At 37.4% G+C, this 13879-nt stretch overlaps 1 protein-coding gene across 1 annotated transcript in view; it reads right to left on the minus strand.

The window, feature by feature from the left end:
- Positions 1 to 13879, minus strand: part of KMT2C (lysine methyltransferase 2C) — a 200504-nt gene that overhangs the window by 104406 nt on the left and 82219 nt on the right. The window contains exons 9-11 of the mRNA XM_034639824.1: positions 11292 to 11463; positions 9269 to 9383; positions 31 to 200 (exon numbers count right to left, since the gene is read on the minus strand). Coding sequence (XP_034495715.1) covers positions 31 to 200; positions 9269 to 9383; positions 11292 to 11463 — 457 coding nt within the window. The remainder of the gene's footprint in view (positions 1 to 30; positions 201 to 9268; positions 9384 to 11291; positions 11464 to 13879) is intronic.

Below are 13879 nucleotides of genomic sequence, written 5' to 3' on the forward strand. Positions count from 1 at the left end.
ACACTCAATGGAAGAACTGTATCTTCTTACCTTTTGCACATGCTACAATGAAGCATGTCTTTCTGCAATTCTGGATGGTAGCACTTCCCACAGAAAGGACATAAGTTATCCTGTTGTTGGTAACAACTGTCACATACCAAGCAATTGTGGTGCCACTGAGAACTAGATCGTGTGCCACACTCTACACATATTCTGCAATTCTAAACACCAGAAAAAACGAAAACAAAAGCAGTTTGTTATGCATTTGTATTTCAGTTCTGGTGTGAACCTTTCTGAAATCAATGAAACATTTGTACATTATACATTAAGCTTTAATTTTCATGACACTAATTTAGGGTATATGTTTTTGAAAAAGCAGTGTGTTTTGAACATCTGATGAGACATCATTCAATCTGCACTAAAACCTCCAGGAAAATGTAAATAGGGGCTAGAGACATCCAAGAAAACATAAATAGGGAAGGAAGAAAACCAAGAACATAGCAACCCAAACTTCAAAAAAGAAACATATCCCAGAATCAGAAAGTAGCTTACGTGGAATAAGTCTATTCGACTCTGGACCGTGAAAACAAACCGGTGCTTCTGAACTACTTTGTTTGCTTATAGGTAGCTCAGGAACTAAAAGCAAGAATTCAAACTGAAGAACTATCATGATCCACTCCAAATGACTTGGAGTCCAAAATTGTGAAAGTAAAATCCACCTCAAAATCCAATTACGTGTTCTCATATTTTCAGAACAGAGAATGGCACTATCCTTAAAAAGGAGAACTGTCTGTGGAGTGCAACGCCTGTCAGAAGCCCAATATCACCCTCTGCTGCACCTTTAACCAACCCATCTTAAAATCCTGGGCACACAGCTGATAAACTGTAAGATCTCATTACCCACTCCAATTTCCAATCTAAAACACCAGAAAAAAAGAAACTGCTTTTTTGAGCTGTCGTATATGAAAGATTTGCTTATCAAAGAAAGAGAAACTAGCATGAACCAAAGATTTGCTAAAGTCTTACAGATTTAAAACAAATGCACTCATAAATATTGAGGTAAAAATCCTGAATAAAATATCAGCAAACAGAGTTTATACAAGATATGCAAGAATGGTTAAATATTAGGAAATCTAGGGGCCCCTGGGTAGGTTGGTTAAGTGTCAGACCCTTGATTTTGGCTCAGGTCATGATCTCAGGGCGGTGAGATCAAGCCCTGCTTCAGCATTGGGCTCTGCATTCAGTATGGAGTCGGCCTGAGGTTCTCTCTCTACCTCTCTCTCTGCCCCTCCCATGCCCCAAGCCCCCAACCCCTGCCTGCACGAAAGAAAAGAAAAGAAAGAAAAGAAAAGAAAAGAAAAGAAAAGAAAAGAAAAGAAAAGAAAAGAAAAGGAAAGAAAGGAAAGGAAAGAAAGAAAAGAAAAAAGAAAGAAAAGAAAAGAAAGAAGGAAGGAAAGAAAAGAAAATCTGTTAGTAAAATCTGACATATTATTAGGTCTGAAAAGAAAAAAATTACTGTACTTCAATAGATTCTGAAAAAGCTTTCGGAAAAAATCAAAAGCCGTGCTTTTTAAAACAAACAAACAAACAAACAAACAAACCTCTTCAGAAAGTAAAAATGGATGGGTATTTTCTAAATGTGATACACATACACTTCTTGCTTATAAAGCCAGGATTGTACTTAACTGGGGGACCCTAGAGGCATTCCCACTAAAGTCAGGAACAAAGCAAAGATGTTGCCTATTTCCACTACTGTTTAGTTAACATGGTTCTGAAGCCAACGTAAACACTGAAACAAACGAAAAGAGGCAGAACAATAGGAAAAGAAAAAATAAAACTATCTGTAGATGACAAGATAGTATATTTGGAAAACCATAGAGAGTCAATCATAAATTCAATGAAAGAATTAAATAAAGCAGGATACAAAACTGGGGGCTCAAGAGGTAAGAATTAACATATATACTCAAACATATTTATAAATAATGAATTTACACCAATAACTCCAATTCTGATCCCCCCACTGAGTTCTCGCCTTCTCCCATTCTTGTATATCTATTCTTCTGTAGTCTCAACAACACCAACATGTTTACTCAATTGTTCAACTGAATAAACAAACCTACCTCAGTTTGCTCTCAGTAATTGATTTTATTCCCCCCTTTTTTTAAATATATAGGATATTAACATGCTTTCAAAAGTCAAAGTTATATAAACAGTTCTACTCAGTTCTACTCAGAGAACTGTCATTTATAAATTATGTACATATGGGATTACAGGCCCATTTACTTGTGTACGTACGTGTGTGTGCATGTAAATACATGCACGTATTTCTTGCCCCATCTGCTGAAAGGACAAAGAAGCAAACACCCCTGTAGCAATAAGCACACCAAACACCCACTTTCCACTAAAGGAACCGGACCTACATATGGGAAAGAAGGCTGATTCCCAGGCTGGGGCAGGGAGATGTAAGATGAGCTGGGACATCTTGCGATGCCAAAATGTAACAAAGTGCTCCAATAAATGGTGAAGGTATGTCACAAAGGCACAGGAGCCACCCTACAGAGGCTACCAAAGGCAAATGCGGGACAATTTGAGCATAAAATGAATTAGGTGAAGAATTATGAATTACTGAAAATAACATGAATTTTTCAGTCAATACTGACAGTAAACAAATAATTGTGACATGTAGAAGAAGGGAAAGTTCTTGCTTAGTGCAGAGGGCTGACTGGCAAATGTGATGGAATGCTAGAGTTGCAAAAGCATCATTTTACAACCAATGTGTAAAAATGCATCAAGCAGTGATTCCTAAAATCTTGGAGGAAATTCTGAGGAGCAAAATATTCACATGGTCTTAAATATCTCCTCATATAATGTTTTATTAATTATGAGAGAGGGAAAAAATACTGGAGCAGTTTAACCGCAGCGTGACCAAATTATCAGAATGCACGTTACCTATGAGGGTGAGATAAGCACCAGGTGCCTCTAGCAAAGGCACCCTGACAAGGGCACATCATCACTTGGGCAGTATTCTGGCCAACAATGCAAAACTCTGTATTAAACTGGGACGAGGTATCAGACAAAGACAAAGTGAGAAAAGTTCTATCTCGAGGGGAAAAACCCAGGTATGTGGGGAAGAACCCTATTCCTCAAAATACGTCAATATCAAAAAGACAGAGTAGGACTCAGGGTATTTTCCAGATTAAAAGGGTCCAAAGTGAGAACTAAATATAATAGCTTACCCTAGAGTAGATCTTGGAACCCACATGGGTGGGTGGGAATGCTATACGGGATGTTAGATCAAGTGACAAAATTGAAATATGGGTAACAGATTAGATGAAAATACTTATACTGATATAAACATATGAAGGTGATAACAGCCCTGTGATTACGTAAGAATATCCCTATGGTTAGGAAATACACACTGAAGTGTTTAGGGGTAAAGAGGACACAGTATATGTAAATTACCCTCAAATGGTAGGGCTAAAAACAGAGATGGAGAGAAGAAGAAGAGAGAAAAAGAGTACGTGCAACGATACTGAAACCCTAACAAAGGTAAAAGGTAAATGGAGTATGGGTATTCTTATTTTTCCAACTTCTAAAGTTTGAAATTATTTTTCAAAAAATTCATGACATACCAACACACAGCATTCTTGACAGAAACAGGAAAAAGAAACCTACCTGACAATGACTGGTATAAAACAAAGTTCCTGAAAAGATTACCCTTACTACAGTGTGAGCGGCCTCACTAGTGTGACACCCCCATGAAGTCAGACCTGTTTGCCCACGTGCATCTCCAGCCCCTCCACAGTGTTTGACAGACAGTAGGCCTTCAAATGTTAAACAAATGGACAATTATGACTAAAGACTATAGACATCTATGAAAGAATTTAACAGTAGAGGGAAAGGATCATTCTTCAAATTACTCAGTGGATAAGCCTTCCTATGGAAAACTCCAGAATAATTCTTCGGGTCCTTAATTTAGACATTATGGTAGATGGACACTTTATAGGCATCATCTCTCTAAAGCCAACACCCCTGTGAGGTTAAGTTCTACTAACATTCTCTGGGCGGGAAATTGGCTTAATAATTTGCCAAAGATCCTGTATTTTGTAACTGGAAGAGTGGAGATCTGACTCCACAGACTAATCTTTTACCAATATTATATACCTCCACAGAACAGAATTTCTTTAAAAAACTATCCAGTTGCATTCTTAGCAATATTATACATGATTCAGTCAGGCACTGTGAAAGAGCACAGCAGACTGTGATAGAGAGCAAATTAGTAAGAGAGCAAGACAAAGATAAAAGTGAATGTCAAGAAATAAACCCAGCATTCTGAAGACATTTTCCTAGATAATGAAAAACATAACAAAGAAGATAATGAATAAAAAGAAGGAAACAAAATTATCTAGATATTACTAAACATTAAAGAGACTATAAAGATGGCAATATTTAAAAAAAAAAAAAAAAAGCACAGTTAACCAACACTTCTTTGGACCTGTTTCTGGGACTGACTAGAGACCGACAGTGGTCAACATGTTCCAGGCAATACTAAGGAATACAGAATCACAATCAGATACAACCTGGAAGCAAATTCAAAGAGCTGACAAAAATAAAGATTCCAAAGCTCTTAAGTAGAAAAAAAGATTACAGTTAAGTGAACATTAAAAGGGGGGGGGGTAAGATTTTTCTTCTGTGAACACAAACTGGGAAAAAAAAAAAAAAAAAAAAAAAAAAAGTGAGGCAGGGTAAGGGGAGGGTTCCACAGCCTAAAAAAAGAAAAAGTTGTAAAATAAAATGGTACCAAACAAGTTCTTATCATAGTCTGAAGACAACAGTCTCTCTCAGATTCGTAGGATTATCAGAAAAATTGCTATTCCTTAATGAAGCATAACCAAGAATCCAAAGACGACTGGCGGTTAAATGAGATTGAAATTTACACAGAAAAAATATTTTTTTTCACGGAAAAAGTGACAAGGTTTACAGTCTCAGTTGATTTAAAACAGAAGGGAGAGAAAGGAAAAGGAAAATTGTTCATTTCTCCATTTTCACTGGTAAGTTGGGGAAGAAAACACTTATACTTTCAACATTTCTAACTTAACATTCACAAAATAAGATTCTTAATTGCAAGTCACTGCAGAAAATAAAAGGAACAGAAAAACAGAAAGGAAATCAAAAGAACTAGTTTGTCTTAAAATAGCCAAGCATTTCAATTGCAACCATTAATCTAAATAGTTAACTCTATTAAACCTTTCAAAAAAAAATGTTTTTAAATGACACAGAAGGATCCAAAATAAAAAAGACGTGAACAGATTACATTCAACTGGTAAACTAAAGCCTTATGAGGCCATATTGTCGGACAAACAAAAATAGCTGGTTCAAAAGGGGGGGAGCATTACACAAGAGAGTAGCTTTACACTAATAAAAAATAAAAAGCACAACATATCAACACTGACCTGACCTACCCGCTAAATAGCAACCAAAAATTATTAGTATTGTTTACAAAAGGAAAAGTAAAATACAAGGAGAAACTGATGAGGAAAATTGCAGTGGTCAATTTCATCTACATCCTAAAAGGTTGTCCAATCAGCTAGTCAAGAAATAAAAAGGACTTCATCTATCTAAATAAAATTAATAAACACAAATATTACACCTTAAAGTCACTACACAAGTATCAAAATACTTGTGAAAAAGAAAAAACGCTAATTATTGCGTTAAATACAATTAAAGCAGAAGTTAACATGCTTAAGCACAACTTAAAAACAAAATGATACAGTGATTAGGTCGGATGTACACAAAGATAGCTACAATTACAATATATCTGGTTGCAGCCAAAGCTATAATCAAAGGTAAATTTATAGTCTTAAAAATACGCTTTTTTTCCTTAAGAAAGTAAAGAAAAATTTCGAATTCACCTTCCTACTTCAGAAAAGAAAAAGGGCAAGTAAAGGTGTGTGGAGGAGATGAAAGCATAAACGTACAACCTGCCGACCGCGGGTTTTTTTCTGTAGCCCAATAATGAAGACCAGAGAACACGCTGGAAGCTCCGCGTCCAGCAGACGGGAAAGACCGGAACTGCGGAGAGGCCCGCGGCAGCTCGCACCTGGTCCGCCCGCAGGCTCCGCCTTCCCCGAGCCGCACCTGAGGACAATTACCGCAGGCTCCCGTCCCCGGGGCAGAAGGTCCCTCCCCAGCAGACCCCACCCTCGGGCCGCGGCCGCACCGAACTCCCCGCCCACCGCCCCAGAACCAGGTGACGCGCCGCAAGTTCCAGGTGCCCCTCTCCCGGCGTGGTGGGGCGTTGGCACAGGTGCTGGTCTCCCTCCGCGTCCCCTCCCACCCCCTCACCCGCACCGCGTCCTCGCGGTCCTCCAGGAGAGCTCGCCTACCTTTCCAGGACCTTCCTAGGACAACCACCCCCTACCCCAACTCCGCCAGCCTTCCTTCCCGAGGCCGGAACGCCTTCCCTGCTTCTGGAAGAAGCCTCAGGCTGGCGCCACCTCACAGCCTGCAATCCCGGCAGCCCAGGAAGCCTCCACCTGGAGGCTGACCCCCGCCCTCGGGTTCCAGGGGCCATTTCGGGCACCCCACTCCACCCAGCTGTCTGAAGCCCGCCCCACCGAAGTCAACAGAAGGGCGGTGCACAGGTAACAGGAGCGCGTTTCTGTGCCGCTAGGACAAGAGAGAGGATGCAGAGAGATCACAGATGCGGTCTGGGAGGAGTGTTTTCTGAAAAGTGGAAAGTTTTCATAGAAATGCTAACATTAAAAAAATTAAAATTTAACCTATCTTCAAGGATACCACAATGCAGATTTTAATACCTGCATTTAGCATTTGTATTTATCATGTTAGTCCCAAGTGCCGTCAAGAGTGTACAAAAGATGCAAGATTTTACACAGTAAATTATGGTGAAAAGAATGAGCTGTTTGGATGGCACAGGGAACAATGCACCATCCACGCGGCCAGCAGAGAGGATTATCTTCACTGACACCAACTGACAACAGTTAAAGGACAAACAACATACCAGTAACTTAAAATGAGGAACTAATGTTCCATATTTTAGAAATAATTGGATTGATTCTCTCATTTAGTACAGATCTCAATTGTACCACAATGGTGCACTTTATTGAGTGACACTTCATTACATCTAATGTTGAAGGACTGCTTGCTGGCACTTTGAGGTCTGATTATTCTGAACTAGTTAACAGGGTCACGGCATTATCAATACTATTTTTATACAATAATACAATAGGCATTCTCTGTATGGCATTATTAAAGCCAAAGGAAAAGCTTACACACTGAACTGGGCATGAGAAAATATCTTTCTATTAAACCCAATCTTGGCAATTTAGTTTCAAAGCAAAATTGTATGTCAGATGAAATTAGTAATTACTTTATAAATTCTATTTAGTATTTTTATTTTTTAAAAGTCCGTGTAATTATTGAAGATAAAGTTTATGCCTAGTTTCATTTCTGTTCTATAAAATTTAGACACTAAAAAACAAAACACAACCAACTCAACCTGGGGGATGTACAGAGACAGCCTATGGATCTAGAGGCTTTCGATCTACACCCTAACACAAAATGAAAATTAGATCAAGAATTTCTTAATTAATCTAGAGAGAAAAGCCCTGCTACTCAATAAGAATAGTATGACAGCACAGGGAGAGAGCGCCATATATGGGATAAACCATTATGACAGGAAACCTGAGTTTTAGTCCCTTTTCTGCTTCTACAAATAAGTAAACTTGGACAACTAACCACTAGCGCCTCACCAGCCATCATCTGGAATTTATTAGTTTGCCTATATAGATTTCAGAGGAAGCACATGAACTACTTTTATGACGGATCCATCCTAGAGAACATTTATAGAAAAGTCATAGTAAATAGTTTGTAAATATCTTCCAAACAGGAAAAAAAATTAGTTTTATTCAGTCAGTTGAGAATTAAAGACAAATTTGTTTTATTCTTCTACTTTCACTTTAAGAGTTTAAATATTTTGTACTTCCATAGACAAGCACTTCTAGAATGTGTTGCTGTTTACCTGAGGGTATACTAGTAACTCTGCCCAGTAGGTAAAGTTATCAGCCAACCTACAGGGTTTAGAGGCATAGATGACAAAGCCTCAGTATATTCCTCAGGAAGTGTAAAGAGACCAGCACAAAACACCACAAGGCCATAAAGATGCAAATAACAAAATAGACGGAAGAAGGGAGAACCACTGACTAAAAGAATATCCAGGAAAAATTAAAAATAACTGAAAATACATCTTAAAAGTGTCACACCAAGCAGAAAGACTGATATCTTAAGCAATGAAAAAACGGAAAAATGTCTACAGACCTCTAACTCTCAAAACCAAGAGAATCTTTAACAGCATCTATAAAATAAATATCCAAGTAAATAATCACTTACTAAAACTACCAAAGGGGAGAGACAATATACATATGCATATATAATATGATTCCAAATATTTAATACAAGTGTATTTATACACATTTAAAAATGTGATGTACATATGAAATCACTACATAATCACCAAAATGTAGTGTGTTTTAGTTCTGGATTTTAAATCAATGGATTTTAAAACTATTGCTCTTGTGTTTTTGTATCCTCATAGGGTCACTACATTTCCGAGAGTTTCTGAAAAGATTAAAGATAAATCATTCAAAAACAATTTCTAAGCCATGAAGCACCATACATATGTTAACATGCTCATAACAGCATTTTTCGTAATAGCCTAAAATTGTAAATGACCCAAATGTTCACCAACAAGTTATCTGATAAACAATTTGTGGTATGGCCACTACTTGGCAATAAAAAGGAATCACTAATGGTATGCACAAAAATATGGCTGATTCTCAAAATAATCATGCTGAGTTTAAAAAGCCAGACCCCCCCCAAAAAAGTATATACTATATGATGTCATTTATATAAAACTCTAGAAAATGCAAATTAATTGATGGTGCATGAAAGCAGACTGCCTGGAAGACAAGGGGGTGGGGTGGGAATGGGTGTACAGTTGGAAAAGAGGGATTCCCAAAGAGCACCATGAAACTTTTAGGGGTGATGAATTTGGTCGTTATCTTGTAGGTGATGATGGTTTCATAAATGTACATGTGTCAAATTAAATTACAAACTTTAAATGGTTGTGGTTTATTGAATATCAATTATACATCAATAAAGCTGTTTTGTAAAAAGTTGATAAGGTATAGATTTGAATAGGTATCCGATTTGTCTGCTCTATATAAAAAGCATACAGATGATATTTTTCTTAAAAAAATAAACAACTTACTTTGCATTTCCAGCCATTGGTTGGTACTGATTTCATAACTGGTTGAAGACAAAAAGTATGATACCCTTTGTCACACGTATCACACACTAGCATCTTGCTATCTTCTCCCGATTGTCTAAAAAATAAGATAGCATTAATGATGCCTTATCTTTAAACTTATGTTTATAACATAAGTAATCATGAGAAGAATCAATCCTAGCAACTGCCCAGTTCATCAATACCTCAGTGTCTGTTTTGTCTATGCCCAGATAATGTTAGAGGTAATCCCCTAAAGGATGAGACAGACATCTTCCTAAGGTCCCTACAGGATCATCCTTACTGAACGCTCACCTATGGTGAACCTGTTTAAGCCACGTTAGGATTCCTGCAGAGAAGGAGGGGTAAGGCAAGATGAATGACTCTGACCTTTACTTTTTAAATATCTCAGTAAAATCCTTTCTAGGGGAAGGAGCTGTAACTGATAGGTGCCACTGCATGGGAAGGAACAAATCTTGCATCGGGAATTGGAAAGACACTGTCAAATAGTAAAAAGAGGATCGAATTTGGCATCAGACCTGTATTTGTATTCAGACTGCTGTTTTTCTAGTTGTGTGATTCCTGAACAAAATAAGCTTAGTCCTCTTGGTTTCAGGATAAAATGTGAACAATGAAGACACTGAGAATTTAATATAATTCTGGTTGAAGAGCTTAGAATATCCCGTAAACATTAGTGCTAAATAAACAGGTATAAGAATCATCTTGTAATAATTAAGAATTGTAGTCAAAAACCTAAACTCTTTCCCTGAACACTCCTCTACCCCAAAGACTGGGCTGCTGGCCTACAGCATGAGCTCTGCCTTGATTCTTGGCTATCAACCACTCTCAGGGACTAAGAATTTAATTCAAGAGGAGGCGAAAAGAAAAACTAGGGAATGCAAGAAGAAGATCTGAGAGAGGAGCCCTGAGTAAAACCTGGGGACAAATAGAAGTAAAAAGGAAGATGGGTTAGTTGGCCTCCAGTTCTTTCTTCTCAGTTTAATAAATTCTACATATAAAATTGCATGTTTTATCTCTTTAGCTACATGGAAAGATCTTAGAGGAAAAGCAATCTTTCTTCAAGTTCTCTTATTCCTTCCCAAGAAAGTAGGCACAGATATAAGATATCAAATAAATGTTTGCTGGTATTTTAATTTTTGCCAAAATATAAAAGCACATCATCCTATTTATTCCACATAATTATAAGATCTTGACACTTACTATTATCAAATTAAATTACCAATAAAACAGACTAATTATGGCAGTGGTGGGCATAATTTCTCCTGTTACAAAAGTCCTCAGCTTGTAAACAATTTGAAGACTGCTACAGAGGCAGGTAACTTCCCCAAATTATCATGCTAATTAGTAGCAGGAGAAAAAAAAAAATCACAGAAAAGATTGGAGAAATAACCAAAGGATGGAATACAACAAATAGGAAAGGATAACCCCATTACAAACGTTTAAATGCCATATAATAGCTGTACTTCTTTTCAGTTATTATGGTGACTAGGATCGACTGAAGGTAACTTTTTCAGACAGATACAGGGTTTGCTTTTGTTTTTTTAAAGTAGTCTTAGCATAAATTGTTCTTCCTGGAATGAAAATTCACACATATCACTAATTCTTTTACTCTCATAACTGCTTTCCACAATTAGAGGTTTATTTTCCTATTAAATCACCCCAGTCTCTCTCAAAAATAGTCGCTTTGTTTTCTAATGCTTACTTCTTTTAAATTGTTAATATCATTCATTTAAAATGTCTGGCAAGTTGAAATTAGATTTTTAGGCAACCAGAGGAATTTAAAATTATTAAAATTAGTTTTTGTTTAGACTTGTTTCAAAATAATGTTAATAAATACCTAGTAATTTTTTAAAACATGACGAAGTCAGTGGGAATGAATACAGCTGCAGTATGAACAATCTTTATCATATTACACAGACCTTCAGCACCTAATAATAGGGTCTCGCTTAATCTCAATACACACCTTTGAGTTGAAATTAAAACTTACTTGCAGTTCTGGCACACTTTGCACTCAGGACATTGCCAACCTGCACGTTTTAATGGAGTAACCGCTATATCCAGGCACATTCCATGATAGTGCTGACCACAAGTAGTACAAAAGAACTGATCTAAGAGGTCTCCCGGGCTGTCGCACACTGCACAGTTTGCATCTTCCTTTGCTATAATTAACAGTAAAACAATGAAATTGTTGTATAAGAGTTTAGTATTTTTCTGACTTTACAATTTAAAAATCACTTGAAGGGAATTTGCATGGTAAATCTTTTCAGACACTTGAGGTTATCCACATTGAACTGATATCCAATCAGAAGACGTCTCAGTAAAACCACTGTAATAGATTTAATCTAAAATTAATTACATTAAATTTAATCATGTAGTTTTGCATATTTGTGCCTGCATCTACCTAAGACCATAAGCAGTTCTCATCTAATTGTATATCCCTGGTACCAGTGATGATGCTGGGCACCTATAATGTTCAACTTACACTTGCTGAAAAGAACCAAACAGGAAAATATCAACTGAGAAATGCCCTGAGGTGCAAAAATAACCATTTTATTTGGATGAAAATATATTTTAAAATTAACAAGGTAAGTCAAGAGACAAAATTAAGAAATGTTAAGATCAATTAGATGCTACTTAAGCATAAACACTAATTTTTATTCAGATCAAATATATCTTTTCAATACTGAAAAACATCGTATGAAGGAGAACATTAAAGATGGAAACTACATATTCATACACAAATACAAAACTTCATATACTAATTCTATATTCATCTATATTAATTGCCGCTTTGTCAAAAGGTATAAAAATCTATATAATTATGGGTATCTTCTATCCCTAAATGTGGATTAAAAGAAATAGCACTTAAGTTCTTTTACCATCTAAAACAAAAATTAAATGTAAGAATAAACTGCCTTGCCAAGTACACAGTTAAACTCGTGCATATTACAGTAAGAAAAATAATGTGTTCTAAAATCATACCAATGTGATGATATGTGTAAGTATGTCTCTATCTGACACGTTCTCAACTAAATGGTTTGATTAGCTGATTATCTAAAGACTGTTTTAAACTGTATATATGAACCTTTTTTTCTCTATTTTTTGAAGGTTTGGTCGTCCTCTCTGGCTATAAGCCCTTTCTACCTTTTTCTTTCCCTCAGTCAAGAATCTTGAAACAGACTAATAATCTATTTCTTTTACTGGTTTTACAGGCCATAGAATTTCTGACATACAGACTTTTGGTTTTTATTTTAAAGTCCTTTTAAAATGATAAAAACCATTCGTAGTTTGAGGGCAGTACAAAAACAAGTCCCAGGGTGTATCTGGACTGCCAGCTGGAACCCTGGGGGGCTGCACACCCACCATTCACCTGGCGCTATGTTCACGAGGCTACCAATTATCTAACAAATCCAAAGATTACTTTTTTGACCTTATCTTATTTGCACTTTGCAGCACTTCCATTCCTATCCACTCCCACAAGACAGTTCCCCTTACCTTGGCTTCTGTGTCGGCACCTTTCTCCTGATTTCTCCTTAGGTCTCCCATGACTCACCCTCACGCTCCTGTGTTGGCTTTTGTACCCCTACAATTCCTCTACATGCTGAGTGTCTTGGGATTTCATCCTGCTCCTTCTTTTATAATTCCGCATGGTTTCTCTTTGTGATCACACCAACTCCCATGTTATAAAATACCACCACAATTCCCAAATCTGTATCACCCACCCCAAACTTCTTTGTAAACTACAAGATGTTATTTTCAAGTCTCATGGAACCTCAATAGCCAGATGTTCTTAAAAAAATACTCAAAACTCAACACCTCTAAAATAAAACACTATTTTAAAACCTAAACCTCTCCCTTTTTTCTCAACCAGCTGGGTAAAGGCAGAAACTTTAATATCACTATTACTCCTCCCTGACCCAACATATCCAACCAGACACCAATTCTTACTGAGTCAACTTTCTATATACGCTTTTTCCTTCTATTTGTACAGTTCAGTTAGGTCCACTCTACCTTGGTAATTACACTATCTTCTAAATGGAATCCGGGCTTATGGATCTGACCTTTCCCTGATCATTTTCTACACACCCAGAGCAAGTTTTCAAAATTGTGAATCTAATTGTTATGCCCTGTTTAAATTAAAAGTTTACCAATACCTCCTTTTTCACTCTAAAAGAAAAAGAAGATCAAAAATTTCTAGCATAAGGGAAAGAAGGAAAAAAGGGAAAAACAGCCCTTACCTCCCTTTGCCACAGAATCTCATGACCACTCACGGTTCCTGGTGATGCCAAGCAGTTTGCGATGCACATTCACACAACACGCTGTGCAGTGGTTGTGTGCTCCCTGTGGTTGTGTGCTCACACACACTGCCCCCCCCGGTTGTGTGCTCACACGCACTGCTCCCCGTGGTTGTGTGCTCACACGCACTGCTCCCCCTGGTTGTGTGCTCACACACACTGCTCCCCCTGGTGAGCTCACACGCACTGCTCCCCCTGGTTGTGTGCTCACACGCACTGCTCCCCCTGGTTGTGTGCTCACACGCACTGCTCCCCCACTGTTTGAAACTGTGTTCCTTTG

Source organism: Ailuropoda melanoleuca, chromosome 1 (genome assembly GCF_002007445.2).
Source record: "Ailuropoda melanoleuca isolate Jingjing chromosome 1, ASM200744v2, whole genome shotgun sequence".
In the NCBI taxonomy this organism is placed as follows: domain Eukaryota; kingdom Metazoa; phylum Chordata; class Mammalia; order Carnivora; family Ursidae; genus Ailuropoda; species Ailuropoda melanoleuca.